This window comes from Gopherus flavomarginatus, chromosome 3, assembly GCF_025201925.1.
Source record: "Gopherus flavomarginatus isolate rGopFla2 chromosome 3, rGopFla2.mat.asm, whole genome shotgun sequence".
Taxonomy (NCBI): domain Eukaryota; kingdom Metazoa; phylum Chordata; order Testudines; family Testudinidae; genus Gopherus; species Gopherus flavomarginatus.
The window spans coordinates 29,805,292-29,824,238 of record NC_066619.1 but is presented as its reverse complement, the minus strand read 5'-3'; the positions used below and the strand labels follow the sequence as shown (position 1 = coordinate 29,824,238).

Here is an 18,947-nt window from a genome sequence, read left to right as displayed (position 1 = left end):
ATATTCTCTTCAGCTATGTTGATTTACACCAGGTTTTAGCCCTATTATTTTTCCATGTCTTTTTAACTTCTGAAAATTACTTTCTTTCTAGTTTTCATCTTCTGGCTGGAGAGAGCCGAGGAGAAATCCTTGATAACTCATTCAACGGAGGAAAATGCACAACTGTAAAAGGCAATGACACAAGGAAATCATTTCGTGTTCCTGCAAATCTTGAGACTATCCGCTTTCAGGTACTGTCTGAGGAGTAAAGCCACTAAACAACAGCTCTGCTATGAGATGTCCATATGAGAGAGATGGATGTGTTACGCAGTGATATATTCTAGATTATGACTCAAGAATAGTACCTAAGGGCTATGACCAGGGTACAGTAACTCCTCACTTAACGTTGTAGTTACGTTCCTGAAAAATGCAACTTTAAGTGAAACGATGTTAAACGAATCCAGTTTTTCTTTAATATTTAATGTAAACGGGGGGGGGGTTAGCTTCCAAAGAAATTTTTGGGGGGTAGACAAAAGGCATTATGTACTGTACAGTACAGTACTGTGGTTGGGAAGTGCCCCTGGCTTACCCCACACAGGCACAGCTTGCTGCAGGCAAGGATACCTTTGCAGTGGCAGCTTCCCCGGAGAAGAACAGGCTCTGACTTTGCCGGGGAATTCTCCAGGCCCGCCTTTTCCTGTCCTCGCTCCACTCCAGGCCCAGCTCTTCTCATCCTCACTCCACTTCCTCTCTGGAGCAGCCGCATCCCCACTCCTTCCCCCCCTCCGAAGTCCTAAGCGCTGCCAAACAGCTGTTTGGTGGTGGGGGAAGCGCTGGGAAGGAGGCAGAGGAGGCAGAGAAGAGGAACTTGTGCAATGTTCCCTTGTAAAGTCGCTGCTCTTCCACAGAATCTTACAAGCAGTAGACAGAGCAGGCAGCCAAACGATGTTATAAGGGAGCATTGCACAACTTTAAACGAGCATGTTCCCTAAATGAGCAGCGATGTAACTTTGAAACAATGTTAAGCAGGAGGACGTTAAGTGAGGAGTTACTTTACATCACTTTGGAGACAGATCGCCACAGATCTTTATTGATGATGTCGGAGAAAAATTCGGTTCTCATTCTTTGGTTGAGGGCAGCAAAATCAAATACTTTATTTATTCTCAAGCCATTGCAAAGAGGGAGGGAGTGCCCTAGGACACAGGGTTTCCCCCTCCTAGTCAGGTCTCTCCACTAGTAAACAGTTACAGCAAGCATTTATACTTTTTTGTTACCTACAATAATGAGCAACAGCTGCATTTTATTTATGCATAGGCCATCTTGTTATCTTATTTTTCTCAATTCTATTCAGACACCAATTTACATTCCTCATTATCGACACAAGGTCACAACGACTTCTCCCACAGTTCTTTCCCACTCGCTTCACACAATCCCAGCGACACAAGATTGCAACTACTTCTTCCACAGTTCTTTCCCACTTGCTTCTACAAATCTCGCATTATTAGGGTTACAGCTAGCCTAACTCTTGCTAACGGAGACTGTCTTGCATTAAGATCCCCTATAAATCCCTGTCAGTTCTTTCTCTACTTCCACAATGTCAATGGCAGCTCTGTTGATGCAATAAGGGCAAAGTGTGCAACAAGGTCCATGCTATGGATGAGGTCCACATTGCAGATTGTCCTAACTGCAGCCATATTTTTTATCAGTGACACAAGAGGTGTGATTGCACAAAGACCGCACTTCCAAAGGCGCTTTGTAAAGAGTTTAACTGGATTTGCATGTACACAGCTTGTAGATTTTGTAGCCATCCAGGTTCAAGTGTAGAAGAGTGAAGAAATGTTTAAATATGGGAGAAGCAAATTGTTTTGCTCCATGTCTCTGCAAAGCTGCCCTCATGACATAGTGAATTTTCATCCACCAATAGAGATTAGCAAATTACAGAAGGTTTTGAGGTTTGTGCTGTATGTGCATCTGGATCTGTATATACATGTATACAACATGCTTTGGGCTGGAAAGGTCATTGGACCAGAATCTCCCTCTTACGTTCCAGTGCTTTGTAGTTTGAAATAGGCTAGAGATTCTATGAGAATAGCCTTGCTCATAGTATTTCAGTTATTTCCGTCCTGCTCCCAGCTTAAATCAAAGAGTGAAGCAGTGTGCAGAACAAGAAATGGACAAAAGCCCAATCAAACTAACATGAACTGAACTTTTTCAAATTTCCCAAAATGTTTTATTTTGAATTTGCTTGAGTTTGGGCTGAAAATGTGCCCAAACATTTCTTGTTTTTTGCAAATCAGTTGTCTCATCCCTTGCAAGTAACTTAGTACATGCAACTGCAGAAGGGCTGAGCTCCTTTGAATATCAACAGCTTTGAAAAGCATGTTGAAAGTGGGAAATATTAAGGCTTTTCAGACACATTTTCAAAGTCTGACATGTCAGTTGCACTTGAAACTTTGTACATTCAAATATGTATTTGATATATAAATGAATAACTGCATGCAAAAACACCCATTTCACCTATTTTCATATCCAAATGCCTTTCTGTGCATATACCTTTTGCACATTTCAACCATCAGCTTCTAAAAACAGTCCCTCATGTAATGAATGGACCTTTTTTGTCATTTTGTCATTCAAATGTGTTGCTCCCAGAAAATTTTAGAACTTCATTATTTAACAATATTCCAATGAACAACCCATTTCTGCTTCTCTAGGTGGAAAATGAAGAGGATGATGTGGCATCGGATTTCTATCAGGATATAATTCCTCTGCACACAGAATCTGCTAGTAATGCTTCAAACACTGGCTCTGGAAGAAGCTCTTCTGGGATCCCAGGTTTCTTCTCAAAAAAGAGACGTGTAAAAATCACATCATCTTCCTCCTTCAAGGAAGCCATTGAAGCCTCATATAAAAAGGTATAATAAACTAGATCTCATATTTTATTATTTCTTTCATTCTCCATTTGTTCAATTCCAGGAATGGCAGATCTTCAAAAGATTACATTTTATAATCAAGCTAGCACAAAAATTTATTCTATGCTAAATGAGAGAAAGGAAAATGGGTACTCAGGGCTGAAATGATTGTCAAACCCAGATTACCTCTTACTTTAAGAATAGGCAATTTTGTTCACTTGAGTGAAATATAAACTTTGTTTTTTCACACATGGGTTATCACCTTGCCCTTAAATGACTTCTAGGAGATAGAACCACATTTTATACCCATAAAATTTCATTGGACTTGCATATAAATAAGAATTTTTTCTTCCTTATGCCACAAGAGATACCTATAATATACCTTTAAACGCATACGACTGTGTGGAAAAGTACCATCAACACATCATAGGTTACCTCTCTTCTAAGAGTACATCAGAGCTGAGACTAACAGGTCAGGTAACCCTACCCTCCAAGCCCGGACAGTCGGTTGAGAAAATGGCCTAGATGAAATAAAGTTCAACCAGGATTTATGATTCTATAAATATGGGAATAAATCCACATTATTTTTCACCTCTGGTTACTCTCGCCTTATAATACCGGAGTCTTGGAACTGTCAAGTTATTGGTAGTCTATCCAATAGTTATTGAACTAGAGCATACCTTGATTCAAAGATTTCCAGTGATACAGAATCCCTGGTAAATTGTCCAATGGTTAATCACCCTCACTGTTGTTGTTGTTTTTTAAATAGCACCTTATATCTAATCTGAATTTGTCCAGTTTCACTTTCTAGCAATGGGATCTTGTTATATATTTGTTGGCTAAATTGAACAGCCTGATACTATCAAATTTCTGTTTCCTGTGTATACACTTACAGACAGCAATAAAGTCACCCCTTGACCTTCTTGCTGATAAATTAACTAGATTAAGCTCCTTGAAGGTCTTTCTATAAAGCATTTTTCAAATCTTTTAATCATATTCATGACTCTTCTCTGACCCTTCTCAAATTACATAACATGTATTACTTGTCCTATTCTGTATGTTAAATTTAGGAAGAGCTGTGATAAAGTTATCTAGTTTTCAAAGGCACAAGCAGAATATCTTTAAAACCATTCCTTGTGAATTAATTGGTTAATAACTGCACAGTTCTTTGGTTCAAAGTGCTATACAATGCAAAGTATTGCCATTATTTCTTCTTACTGAACTCCTACCCTGCCATGAAAAGGAACATTGCTTTGAGACCAATTGATTGTCAGGATATACCAGAAGTATTTGGCAGGTCAATAACTGCCTGTTCTAAAGTCCATTGAAATCAGCAGAGAGGCTCGTTCAGATTTTAATGGATTTTGGATTAAGCCCGTTTGCTTTGATAGGTGATCCTAATACACTGGGCAACAGTAAATTGGTTAAGATTGAGTCTGAACTACTTAATTTAAGAAACCATTCTCCACAAAAACAGGGTAGTTTTCAATATGTAGCATTTTTCTTTGCTACTTATATATGTATTTGAATCCAAAATGAATGAACACAAAATCACAAAAATGCTGACATTAGCATATCAAATAAAACATGTGGCTTATGATGTTTTTAATAAAAGAATAATTTCCCCCCAATATGAAAAAAAAATCATAGTTGTTTTTAATGTCTGCAGTGAAGCGATAAGCTTCTTCCAAAAACTATTATTTTTTCATATTTTAGCAGCTGCCAAGAATCCTGTTGAGTGGAGAGGGAAGAGTTTTTAATAAGAATATATCTGTATGGTTTTTCATGCGTAAAGAGTAAACAGGCACTTCTTTTCAGCCAGAATGGCTGTAATCTTAGGTTAAGAACCACAGACCAAGAAAGAACAGAAGTAAAGTCCTCACAGGGAGTACACAGTGTGTGTTTACCATCTCTGACAGTCTGTATTGAACTGAATGCAAAATGACTGCTGGCCTCTGCAGACCAGAGACACCTTAGAAATTTAACAGGGCAGTACACAACAGAGAAAACAGAGCATAGTTATATATGCCACAGTAGCTGCTGCTTCTAATCATGATTAGGGTGGTGCAAAATGCTAGCAATGGATCTAGAAACCTACCTGGCTTTCTAGTTTCCTTACAGGATGGTCAGAAGATTGTCTAACATTCATGAGTGTTAACATAAGTTTTAAAATTTAACCTAGTTTGAAAAATCCTAGCCAGTTTGTTTCACAATGGAATCTTTTTTAAAAAAAAATTTAACATGTGTGGTATGGTAGTTCCTAAGGGTCAGTAAGAGTGGGGCCTCATTGCACAAAGCAGTAGACAGTCCCCGTCCCAATAAGCTTGCAGTCTAGTAGATAAGACAGATGTAGCGGGAGGAAAGGGGTAAAACACGCAAGCACAGTGAACAATGTGATGGTGACAACAATGTCATGTTAATTCCAGGATATTTGGGAAAGGAAGGAATTAGGACGACAGGGCAGGGGAGAAGAGCATATGAGGGGAGGAGTGGAGTGAAGCTCTGGTGAATAGACTGGGAGGGAGGCAGAAGGTTTGGCATGATGGAGGCGAGCAGAGGCATTGGAGCAAACAGCCAGTCAGGTATGGGACACAGAAAGCCCAGTCAAAACTGTAGCAAGTTCTCTGGATGTCTGAAGGCCCCTGCTTTGGTTGCTTCTGCTCCAACCAGTTGGAGTCTCTGGCCAGCTCCTCTCTGCAGTTTTCTCCTATGCCCAAACTGGGAACTGGGGGGAGGGAGAGGCACCACCTGGGTTCTAGTGCCCCCAGAGTGCAGGGGGTCACCTCTGTACTATTGTTGATCCAAAGAAAGCAATGGGGACAGCGGTGGCCCCAACTTGGACCCATTTTTCCCCCTGCTTTGGTTGCTTCTGATCCTACCAGCTGGAGTCTCTGGCTAAAATCATGTGAATCTCATGGGTTCAATGTACACCAGGTGAAACACACTCATTTTGACTTCACTTTGAGTTTGTCCTTATTTAAAACTCAGGGGGATGAAACAGTATTGCTTGAAATTAGAGAAAATATCCACATAAATTAATTGTATATCCCCTTCTCAGTCAAAACTGCCAAGTTTCACACTGGCCAATTGTGCTTTCCTTGGGTTACACCACGGTCAAGTAAGTATATTGCGTATACTTTAATTGAAGTCATTGATGTTTTTTTCATGTAACTGAGAAGAATTTGGCGCAATATCTTATTAAATAGTCTACCCTGACCAAGACAAATATTTGTGATGATATTTAGTACTCTAAGGGATAAGTTTACTACTGGCATACGTAGGTTTTACTGATGTCATGAGGATCACTATAGTTTTATAGGGGAAGCATCTGCCCAAAGATAATTAGATTTAAGATTTCCAAGTTGCTAGAATGATTAAATATCTTATAGTGCCAAAGATTCTGAGCCTTTCTGTATTTGAATGTAGTAATTATTGAGCAGATATTAAATTTCTGGGAAATTGTTCTGCAAAGAATTGCTTGTCACAGGCATTTAGAAATACATTTACCAGTAGAAAATGCAAATATGTGTATCACATGTACAATACAAAAGACAGCTGAATTGGACACAATTAGAAAAAATACGCTTTCTGAGCCAAGTGAAGGTAAGAACAAGGATGCAAACATTCAGTGGAAACGTGAAAAGTACCTATGCTGTTCATGGGTGGATAGGTACAAAGCCATAGAGAAAATCCTAAGAAATGCTAGGAAAATGAAACTTTTGACTAAATCCTGATGTTCTAAATCATACAAAATTCCCCTTGAAATTAATGCACATTTCACCTGACTAAGCATTTAGGCCAATATTTTCAGAAGTGGCCACTCATTTTGGGTGCCCTGCTTGAGACATCTTATTATCAGAGTTGCTGACATGAGTTCCCATTGAATTCAGTGGGTACAGGATCAGTTCCAACTTCAACTGGAACTTGTGCTACCAAGGGTCAGTTTGAATATCTCAATATGTCCTTAGGAGAAATACAAGAGGTATCTCTTAGGTCGTTTATTTCAAATCTCCCTGTGACTGCAATGTGAAACGTTAAATGGGCATCCTGGAATTCGATGCAAACTTTATAACGGGAGCTAATATTGTAATAAAATTGTGACTGGACAACTGTGGGGAAAGGGGAATCTGAGATCCAGCCGGGGTTACCCTTCGTTTCCCAGCATCTCTTGATCTAGGGAAACTCAATCTGGAGCCATCAGAGCCCACGCATCTCCCTTCCCCACAACACCCATCACAAGCCTTGTGAGCTCAGGGATAAAAGAAACTACTGAGAGGGAAAATTAGCAGCAGAGAGAAGCAGCTGAAGCAGGAAGCTGCAGCTTCTGATTATGTCATCAGTGCCACTTTTCATGGGGTTTTTTTGTTTTTTTTTACTCTGGACATTCTCTCCCATCTACTGATTTGTTGTTGGCACCAGCATCATTCTGTGCCCTCCCTCAAAGTCTCTTCTTTTCAGCCTCATCCACCTGCTTTCCTATCCCTTCCTCTCTCCCTCCCTTTGTCTTTCTATTTAGCTAACAAAATCCCAAGCATGCAGAAAATGTGAGTCAGGTGCCCTGAAATCGTGAGACTGGTTTTGGAATCATGAAATTTTCAAAACACAGTTTTGTTTTCTTTTTCTTTGCCTTCTGGTTTCTGATCCCAATGGGTGCACTTGCTTTGTGATTTCAAGCTTTTTCTCTGCCACCATGCAGGCTAGAAACTTGAAAGCCAAGATTCTGATGCAATGTCTTGATTCCAGCTGTGACTGTAATACTGTGAGACTCATGGTAAAATCATGGGAATTGGCAACACTGACCGAATCCTCTACCTCCAAAAACTACCCTGAAAAAATTAAAATTAAAATTAATCACGGAACTAACATGATAGTTGCAAACCATAGCACCTATCATTCTGCTTGCATGTTACATTCCTTCCTCTGAGCTCTGTTTGCTTTGTTTATGGGCTGTACATTCTTCAGAACAAGGACTGCCACTTATTCTGTGTTTGTACAAAATGAATGAAAGGGTCCTGAGCTCAGTTGTGGTCCCTACACACTAACATCATAAAAGTAATATTAATAAGAATACTTTTTGTCTATTTGTCTATCATGCATTGTATGAATGTAACCAAGTGCTTGTAGTCTCAAGTGGATTGATCTCTGGTTTCATTTGTGCTAGTTTACCCATGACAAAAGAAACATAAAATAGAATGTATTTGCCCCTTTTTACAATATACAAAGGGAAATGAACATATTCTCAGCTTTTTTGCATCTTTAGTGAACCAGAGAATAAAGGTATTTAGTGTCTCATTTTTTCTTTCTTTCTAGAATTCCAACTTTATTAGGGTCCATAAAGTGATTGCAGTTTCAAACTTCACAATGAAACAGTCAGATCTGCAGCTTTCAAATATCTTTCTAAAGGCACTTAACCACCTGCCTTTGGAGTACAACTTTGCTTTATATAGCAGAATTTTTGATGACTTTGGGACTCATTACTACACTTCTGGATCAATGGGTGGCACATATGACCTTCTTTATCAATACAGTGCTGAAGAACTGAAGAATTCAGGTATGTAATCTTTGGTGAGGAAAAAAAACATATGATCTATTTAGTATGTGACAGGATCAGGCCAGATGTCTACAGGAAAGTGATAGAAGGCAGATATATTAGCCCCAGCTTAAATAGGTCCCCTTTCCCTGGGTAAAGTAACAGGGAAGGTTCCAGAACTATCAGGAACTTTCTGGAAACAATTAAGGCAGACAGGCTGATTAGAACACCTGCAGCCAATCAAGAAGCTGCTAGAATCAATTAAGGCAGGCTAATCAGGGCACCTGGATTTAAAAAGGAGCTCACTTCAGTTTGTGGTGTGTGTGTGAGGAGCTGGGAGCAAGAGGCGCAAGGAGCTGAGAGTGAGAAGGTGTGCTGCTGGAGGACTGAGGAGTACAAGCATTATCAGAGACCAGGAGGAAGGTCCTGTGGTGATGATAAAGGAAGTGTTTGGAGGAGGCCATGGGGAAGTAGCCTAGGGAGTTGTAGCTGTCATGCAGCTGTTACAGGAGGCACTATAGACAGCTGCAATCCATAGGGCCCTGGGCTGGAACCCGGAGTAGAGGGTAGGCCCGGGTTCCCCCCAAACCTCCCAACTCCTGATCAGAGACAGGAGGAGTTGACCCGGACTGTGGGTTCCACCAGAGGGGAAGATCTCTGAGGTGAGCAAATCCGCCAACAAGCACAGGACCCACCAAGGAAGAGGAGGAACTTTGTCACAAGTAGCACATATATATATATATATATATATATATATATATATAATGTGTGTGTGTGTGTGTGTATATATATATATATATATATATATATATTTTCCTATCATTCCACTAATAGTGCCTGTGAGAAAAGCACTGCTTAATATTTTCATGTTTTAGCATACACAACTCAGTAATCCTATATGGCTCTCACACAAAATAATGTCTAACCTCACAAACTTATGTAGGTCTAGGCTTTACCAAGGGAAGTGATGGATTCTCCTTTTCTTGATGTCTTCTAGAACAGATGCTTTAGTCAAACCCAACTTATTGTTCTCCATACAGGAGTAAATGGATGAAATTCTATGGCTTGTGTGATACAGGATGTCAGACCAGATGAACTAATGATTCCTTCTAGACCTAAAAGCTATAAACCTATGAAAAGTATTAGCAATGACTGTTGGCAGTAAATTCCTTAGAAAGATCATCAAATCATTAAAATGGAGAGAGCATTCTACAAAAGCTAAAAACCTAACTTCTCAGATTAAAGGCTGTGCTCCTGAGTTATGGTTAACTTGTGTGGCCACTGCTGGTTAATAAAGTATAGTCGAGTGCGTCAAGGAAGTACCAGCAACATCAGTACATACTTAGACAGGTATGGTACATATGGCTCTGTCTGACATTGTTGGTACATGGGGGAATAGCAGGATATCTCATGAAACAACAGTGAGGTGAATGAAGTAATCCACAACACCTAAGTCATCTTCAGGATGTAACTGGTGGGGATGAGAATCTCAGACATGGAGGAAACTAGTGAGGTGTTCTAGGTGAGGAATGCCATGAAATAGATGTAGACAAAAGGGGCACCATGTGGAAACTAGGGATGCTGTTTAGTGTTTTGTGTTTAATATTTGGCGCTTAATGCCATCATTGCTGTTTAATATTTCCCAGGCTTGACACAACAAGAATCAACGGAATGTGTCCGCGTAGAAACAACTAGGCGAGTGTTTTTCAGAAAGAAAAAGAAAGTACATACGACGTGCACCACAAATAAACTGACTGAACACCATGAAGGTCATTGTGATGAGAACTAAGCACTGTGTACTGTTATTTACCATGGGCGATAGTATCTGACAGTTATTGGGGTGAAACCCTAACTTCATTGGAGTCAATGGCAAAACTCCCTTCAATTTCAGTGGGGCCAGTTTTTCACCTTTTGTCTCCCAAGTCAAGCATTATGAGCATTGTGGCCCAGATCCTCTTCCCTGTTCCATCCTGGCATGTTTTCCCAGCTGAGGAATCCTATCTCACAAAACTAGTATAGCCATCTCCTATGCTACCTATCTCCACATTTTCAATGTAAGGCCATGCTGGAGCTGGGAAGGTGACATGTCAGGACTGCTCTGGGAAGCCTGCCTGGTGGACAATCATTTGAGGACTATTACCAGCTGGCAGAGACTAAAGCAGCCCCCAAGCTGCTCTCAACTTTTCTGTGGCTGAAGGTGGCACAAAATCAGACAGAGAATCAGGAATCCCTGACTAACTCTTCAACATCCCCCTCTTCTCTGCTGTACCAAGCAAAGCTCTGGTGCAATGGAGGCTCTACCCTAGGTATATTCAGGTATATTCAAAGAACAGTTTATTTTCTACAAAGTGTCAGGTAGTCATGCATCCAGCATAAATGGAAAGAACTCTTTGATCCTCTCAGGCTAAATATGCCTTCCCTCTCTCATGTGGGTAGTGCCATATGAAAGACAACCAAACTATTGAGATGTGTAAGGAAATCCTGTCCCAGCCCATTCTCTTGCCAATTCCATATGATATATTTTCTATTCATATTGTACAATGTCCTTTCTAGTTTTAAATGTCTCCAGGAATGAGGCTTTCATCCCCTTCTTTTACAAGAAGTCCTCGAGATTATTCCACAATCTACTAAATTTCCCCATTTTTCTTCATATTCAGACTACATTTTTCTTTCTTAATTTCATAACATTACTCCTGTTATGCTCCTTGGACCTGGATGAAAAGTTCCTCTGCACTGAGTTGTTTACACCTTAGTAGTATTTGTTAGTTATTATTATTTATTATTAGAAATTTACAAAGGATCCCTTGGTCAGTCTTGCCAGAGTCACATAAATGCCAATCAGACTGCCACTGTCAATGGCAAACTTTCCATTGACTTCAGTGGGAATGGGAATGCGAGAGAGCGAGAGGGATGGCCATCTCCCTACCCTATAATTTCGTGCCCCTGTGTCACCATCAAATCCTATTGGCTTTTAAAAAAAAATCCAATCCTTGGAGTTTGCATTGTATACAATAGAAAAGTTGTGGTTATGTTTTAAAAAACCTTAATTTTAATCTCATTTTAGGATCATTTTTGCAGTCAGCTGAACGGTCTATTTCACTGGTAAAAGGAGGAAGAGCAGAATACGCTGCAGCTTTGGCCTGGGAGAAAAAGGGGGCTTTTCCAGAGCATACAGTATTCACAGACTGGGTGGAATCAACAAAGGACAATCCTATTGTGATTGATTTTGAGGTAAGAAAAGAAAGAAAAATGCTAGCAAGAAAATAAAGCCCATCATCCATTAGGGGATCAGAGACTAGATATGGGGTTCTCAAACTTCATTGCACCGTGACCCCTTCTGACAACAAAAATTACAATAGGACCCCAGGAGGGAGGACCCAAGCCTGAGCCTGCCTGAGCCTTGCTGCCCTGGGGGGGTCGGGATAGAAACCAAAGCCCGAGCTCCACTACCCCAGGAGTGGGGGCCAAAGCCCAAGAGTTTCAGCCCCAGGCAGGAGACCTGTAACCTGACTCCCGCCGCCCAGGCCCCAGGAAGTGTAAGCCAGCCCTGCAGCCCACAGTTTGTGAACCACTGGACTAGATCCTTCATTCGTTTTCCTCTTGTTCCCTGGAAGGAGACTGGGATTATTTTACATACACAAAATATTTTAGAGAGTTTTGTAAACATTTACTAGAACTACTTTTTGTATCCCTCAGTTTGTTAAATTAACTCTCCTTAGTACTGGGCGTCCAGATTGAAGGGTACTGGACAGCCACAGGGAGTGAGGGGAGTCGCTGGGCCTATTTTCAGACATCATTGGGAAGGAGGAGTCCCCTGGAGCTTGGTAGTAGGAAGGGGCTGGTTGTTTTGGGGAAGAAGGAAAGCAATGCACTAGTTGTGTGCAGAAAGTTAGCTGCCTTCCTCATTGTGCAAACTCCACAACCAGTCCTAGTTTGGAAAACATAGACTGTGACTAAACAGTAAATGTAATATCGGTCCCATCACATTGCTCACCCCTGTATATTACTGCATCTCCCATGAGTGTACATGACCTCCATGTCTTTGTTTACACCATCTTATCTGGTGTGATTTTTAAAATGTATATTGCTAATTCTTTGCCACTTGCCCGCTAGGCCGTCACCTCTGTGAAGAGGAAAATATATATATGGGTGATCTAGATGTGTGGAGTTTTCATGTCCAGTTAAATACCAAGAAATTGCACCATGCACCACACTCCCAATATCTTATGCACATAGCTTTGTAGGCTCTGATGTCTTTAAAAAAGATGGATATCTTTTTAGCTGTTTGGGCTATGTTGATGCCCTGCAGCGATCCATAGCAAGAAGTCAATACAACTAACTCTGTACTGCAATGAAATTTTCACTTCATTGTTCATTATATGATCCTCTGCTATGTGCTTGTCTTTTAGCTGGCCCCCATCCTGGATTTGGTGAAGAACTTCCCCTGTGCAGTGACTAAACGGCGCAACCTCAGAAGAGCTCTTATTGAATACATGGACATATTTGACCCTTGTAAATGTATCCCCTGTCCCAATAATGGCAGACCTGTGTTGTCTGGAACAGAGTGTCTGTGTGTGTGTCAGGCTGGAACCTACGGCGATAACTGTGAGAAACGTGCACCAGATTACAAATCAGGTATTTACAGTAATACCATAATGATGCAAATATGCTTCTTCTTTATAGCTGAACAATTTAATGTTAAAAGTTAAAGCTGGTTGGAATCTGGAGTTCCCATTCCATGAAATTCCAGACTTTCACATTTCCATTGCATCAGAACAAAATATTGAAATTTCAAAGTTTCCCACCAAGGAAAGTTCCACAATTTCATTTCAAACAAATCAAAATGATATTTAGTTTATTAAATGTTTAATTTTGATAGGTGGAAGTAGTTTCATTTTGATAAGATTGAAACATTTCATTTGGACTTTGTTGGCTTGACTTTCATAATTTATAATGTAACATAAAAGTTGAGACATTTCCTAATTTCATGTTACATTTTTCATGCCATGTCAGAACAGTTGAAACATTTCAACTTTTATATTATTAAATTATATTTTGTATTTTATTTTGTAAATTGGCAATTGATTATAAATTGGCATTCTTTAATTAGTAAGTGATAATCTTAATGATAAGTGTTGAAGTGGTTTGGTATTTCCTAATGTAATGTGCATAATAAAAAAAATACACAGATTATTTTTATTCTGTATTTTTATTATACGTATTACAATAGGAAGTTGCCAATTACTAGACCATTACAAATGACCAGTTACTCCACTAATTAGAATACCAATTACCAATTTCAAAATAAAAATAAATCAGGCAAGACAGGCAGTCAGCCAGTGGCAAGCCAGTCAGGGAACCAGGTGGGGAGCCCAGGGAACCATGGGAGCTGGGTGGGCAGCTAGGGCAGTCTGGGGAACCAGCCATTTGGGAAGCCGGGAAGCCCAGGGAGCCAGCCACCCAGGGAGGCTGCTTACCATAGAGTTTGCTGCCCAGGAATTTAGCAGCCTGGCAGCTGACTAGCCAAGGACCCTACTAGGTGGGCATGTGGACAGCCTTCTCTCTCCCATCTCCATCGCAGGTGGGTGGGTGGACAGGTAGGAAATCAAGCAGGCAGCCTGCTAGCCTGGCTGCTTGCCTGGCTTCCATCAGAAGTGAAATGTTTTGATTGTATCATATCAGCATTTTCTAGTAGAAAACTATTCCAACAGGAAATTTTCTACCAGGCTAGTAGAAAGTACTTCTATCTATGTACTGATTTAATCATATCCATATTGTGAAGATGCATTTTGAAAGTGAAAATCTATATTATGACATATATATATGTGTATATATGTGTGCAAACTCCTGTTTATTATAGTGTCTAATAATCTGGTGTCCAAAATGAATCTGTATTTCTAATATTTTTAAAATATGGTCCTTGTACAAGTGAAAACTTAAGATACCTGGCTAGATCTAAGAATTACTACTTATGAACCCCACCTGCAAATTCAGTTTAGTGCTGATTGCAACTCTGCTATTCCAATACTCAGCCTTTTTGGGCAGGGCTTAGTTGGGTTTGGGGTTTGTGACAAGGACAAATGCGTAGAAGGGTTTAGCAAGGTACTACTTATTTATTTTTCATTCTTGACCACATGAGGATTAGAAGCTAGGTATACAGAAGCCAAAAGATATTAACCTCATGTACTGCCTGTGGAGATATCTGTAGATTAAGTAATTCATATAAAACGTGTTTCAAGGAAAAGCAAACTAAAAGAATTAAACAGAAGATGTGCGAAGGTGATGGCAATTTAATTCCAATTTGGATCTGGAGTAAATTTGGGATTAGGGATATCTTGGCTCTGGAATTCAGGTCAGGAATTGGATTTCAAGACACTAACATCTCATGAACTGTCTGAAAATGGAATCACCAAATAGCTGCATATATGGTGGAACTAGAAAATAGGCATCCTCTGGTTTTGGATATGACCTGGGACCAAAACTGTGTAAAGAAAGGAATATTTAGACTCCCCTGAAATTCAAAGTTCAAATTTGGGTTTGGCCCATCTCTGTTTAAAATGTAACCCCATAAATAACATGTTTCTCTGCTAGGAAACAATGCAAATAGTTTTAAAATGTGACTGTTAATCAACCAGATTTCCTGTTGTATACAGAGTAAGGAAAATAATGCAGGTAGAGTGGATTTGTCAAGTGACTGGAGTTTTGTTTCAACTGTTCTAGTTGCAGTAGATGGTTACTGGAGTTGCTGGTCTGCCTGGAGCTCCTGCGATGCTGCTTTCAAGAGAAGAAGGACCCGTGAGTGTAATAACCCTGCACCGCTGAATGGAGGGAAGCCATGCCAAGGTGAACGTGAGCAGGAGGAGGACTGTTACATCTCAATGTTTGTGGACAAGTAAGAAGATGGTAGACTGGAATTTCCACTTCCTGATGGGTTGGGATTGAAGATGCCTGTTTGGTGACTAGTAAGGATAGGGAATAGTGGAGAGGAATTTCCTGCCTGTGTTTCTGTGGATGGGTCTGTTAGAGGAAAATGTCTGAAAATTGATACAAATTTGGTTTTGTTTTGTTGTTGCTTCCCAGAGAATTCCAATAGCGTTACCAATATGTTATTTTTAAATGTTTTGTATGACTCTGTCTGAAATCATACAGAACTCTGCAGTTTCTTTTCATGGGTCTTTATGCAAACACATTCCTGTCTTCCGAGCTACATTAATTTGGATGTTGCCTCCTATTCCCACAAGCTTCTCTTTGTTTACTTGTTTGTTTGCTTTGTTTACTCGCTTGCTTGCTTGTTCATTTACTTGTTTTTAGGTTTGAATTCAAAATCTCAAAGAGAAACATTACCAAAACTACTGAGGTCCACCTGGTTCTGCTTTGAATCTGCAAAACATGAATTTTGCAAGGTTTCAATGGGTTTAGTTTCTCATTCAAAGACTGAGTCTTGAAGAGTAAACTTCATAACCATAGTTCACCACTGGTGCATCTTCTCTGGTGGTCACAACCCTGGTAGCAATCAGTGGAAGCTGCAGAGGTGGGACTGGGAGTTGTACTGTCTCTGTTGTAATGACTATATAGGAGCTCCTTTACTGAGGCTATTGGACACGTACAGACCCTTTAGTTCTCCTTGGCTACCTAGCTCCATCAGTAAGTAAGGTAACATAGCATGTGCTCCCTCATAGCTAGGCTTGGAGGGATTAGATTTGTATTGGTAAATGTCAGTAAAGGTTTATTTCACCGTATACACCCAACGTGACAAAAATTCTCATCAGTGATAATCAAAATTTACACTTAGGCAAAGTAAAGTTCTATGTGAGAACTTATTAGAGTTTGATTTAAGGATATTTATTTTGAAATGTGATGCTGACAGTTTGTGTTTTAACAGTTATAAAGCTTTAAATTTTAAATCTCAATGACTGCCATTAAATAGTCATCAGGTGTCTCCCCCCCCGATAGTTTTCCACAACTATGAAAATTTAGTCAATAAAAATTAAAAAGTGCTTAAAATAAACATGATATTCACCAAATTGTAAAAAATATTTACAATCGAGTTCTGCCAAGCCTACTCATATCCACGCACTGGGGGTCTCCTTAGTCCTTGCCTGAACTAGGTAGTCAGGGAATAGACTTTTGACTACCTTCGGTATGACCCAGCTGACGGATGATAAACCCCAACACTGACCAAACCACTTGAGCTCACAGTCACTTCCTAGAGGTTCAGCACCATCTTTTGTCCTCCTTGCCCTGTTTCTCCTAATTCAAGAAAATTAAATAGGTAAAATTCTCTGCTAGTCCAGGAAAGTTATCATGTCAGCAGAGAATTTGGCCCAATATCTGCTCCTCTGTTCCCTGGGCTGCTTTCGGCTAATCTGGCTCTGGTCAGCACACGGTACTCTTTTCCTTAGTTTCAATGGGTTATAGTAGGGGAATGGAGGAGGAAAGAAAGCCAAGCTCCCCCTTGCTTTCTCTGGTTTGCAGAAGCAGTATTCCCTGCCACCTTCTCCTCCCCTTCGGCTTATGTTGTGAGAACTCTCCCTCCTGCTTCAATCTACTTTAATCACTCCTTAGTTTGCATCCTTAACTACAAACTCTTATTTTTCAGAGGGGCTCCCTGTGTAAATGACAATGAAGCAAGAAAGGAAGTGGACATTTTCATTGGTGAACCAGAGTCTGGATGTCTTAAGCCATCCCCACCAGAAAATGGATTTCTCAGGGTGAGAAGATTGTAAAGCCCGGGATAAGGGGTGATGTGCAGGGACGGAGAGCTTCAAGAAACTCCAGGTTTGACAAGCCTCACAAACTCCTTGTTGGGTTCACAAAACTGTTTCCTCTAATTGTATCCAAATATTAGTACATGACACCAGCTTGAACAACATGATTCCACTTTATTTAATAAATACATTTTTCTAACTGATTAGAAGCTGATATTATGTACCACTGTTTGGGATATAAAACATCACAAAAGCTAGGCTGGCATTAATGGGTGCATTTTTAAACAGAATTTTTTAATTTAAATTTTCTTTCTTACCAACTTTACTCCTTTTTTCACCAAAGTCTTCTATATTTGGAGGCTTTTTTCCTACTGATTTTCTTTTCCATTGACTGTTTTCTTTCTGCTCCTTAAAATCCCTTCTCCTGTCTCTCAATCACTAAATTCATATTTCATCTTCACTTTGGACTTTTTGGGTTTTGGCTACATGGAAGCGATAGGACAAGGAGCAGCATACAATCAGCTAGGTGTTGGAGTGATTAATGAGAACTTACTGCTTCCTCCAGTAAGAGCTTAACAGAAGAGATTGAATATACAAATCTACTGCAAAGTGAAAAATTGAGAGAGATTTAAAAGGCAAGGGAAGCACTATTGCTGAGATACTGATGCATGTCCGTGCATGCGCCACAAATGGGTAGTAGACAGTCATCAATATGCAGCACTAAACAATTTTTTTACATTTCTGGGATCAATATTTTTATGTTGACTGACAGTTTCTTCAGTAAACCTTTTACCAGCACATAAACACAGAGAGAGATCTAATATATCTTGCATCCCTGGTGTGTTAGCAATCATACTGCTGAATAGAGGGCAAGCTACAAGGCTCCCTTTCTGTGGGCGCTTTCTCCCAGTCACAGATCTGTAAAAGAGCTCAGCAACAACTAAAACAAAGGATGGGTGAAGGATATAGGACCTAATTTACACAGCATTCTTTGTGAACCCTAATGTTGTAACCAGTGTGCCGATACTAATGGGGTGAATGCATGACAATATTAGCGCCTGGATGGACAGACAAATGGGATGCATGGCTTTTGCATCAGAGAAAGGAAAAAAATTATGACAATTGCAATACTATGGTCCTGAGAATCTGTTTCTTATGTCAGTGCGTGTTCCACTTACAAAGGATTTGATTTAATTGTAGAATGAAAAGAATGATTATGCATTTGGGGAAGAAGCTGAAATCGCCTGCATGACTGGATATGATCTCATTGGCTATCCGTTCCTCAGGTGTCTACCAGATCATACCTGGGCACAGCAGCCTGTTGAGTGCCAATGTAAGAAAGAGAAGAACAGTTAGGCTCAACAAAACTCAGAAGAAGAATATATAATAAGCAATAGAATGGTTCCATTTTTAATAAAATAATCTGTAATTTTGTTTTAAGAAGAAATTAATGATTGATAGAAGTCAGAGGTCGCAGAGACCTCCTGGGTCACCGTATTTGTTCCCTTTCCAATGCAGGATTGTTCCTATAGCATATTCTATAAATAATAAGATACTATCCTGCTGGGTGCTATAGAAAACCTGAAGACAGATACTTTCTAGTTCCTTTTCTAGTCTGAGTTTAAATGTCTTCAGTATCAGTACTTGCCTTTCACTTCCAGACCCATCCAAGTGAGCTGTAAATTTTGTGACAATCAGATTGAACACACTAGCATTCTCAGATTGGACACACAAGTTACACAGGATAAGATTTCCAAAGCAGTCTCTAGGGGACTTACACATTCCGTTTCCATTAATTTCTGTGGAGGATGTGTGTCTAAA

General features: G+C 40.0%; 1 protein-coding gene across 1 annotated transcript in view; it reads left to right on the top strand.

Moving 5' to 3' along the window:
* C6 (complement C6) overlaps window positions 1–18,947 on the top strand; it is a 37,218-nt gene that overhangs the window by 5,111 nt on the left and 13,160 nt on the right. Inside the window, exons 5-13 of the mRNA XM_050946908.1 lie at window positions 92–230; window positions 2,691–2,891; window positions 8,199–8,439; window positions 10,065–10,187; window positions 11,483–11,649; window positions 12,828–13,053; window positions 15,139–15,310; window positions 17,018–17,129; window positions 18,327–18,459. Of these exons, the coding sequence (XP_050802865.1) occupies window positions 92–230; window positions 2,691–2,891; window positions 8,199–8,439; window positions 10,065–10,187; window positions 11,483–11,649; window positions 12,828–13,053; window positions 15,139–15,310; window positions 17,018–17,129; window positions 18,327–18,459 (1,514 nt within the window). The remainder of the gene's footprint in view (window positions 1–91; window positions 231–2,690; window positions 2,892–8,198; window positions 8,440–10,064; window positions 10,188–11,482; window positions 11,650–12,827; window positions 13,054–15,138; window positions 15,311–17,017; window positions 17,130–18,326; window positions 18,460–18,947) is intronic.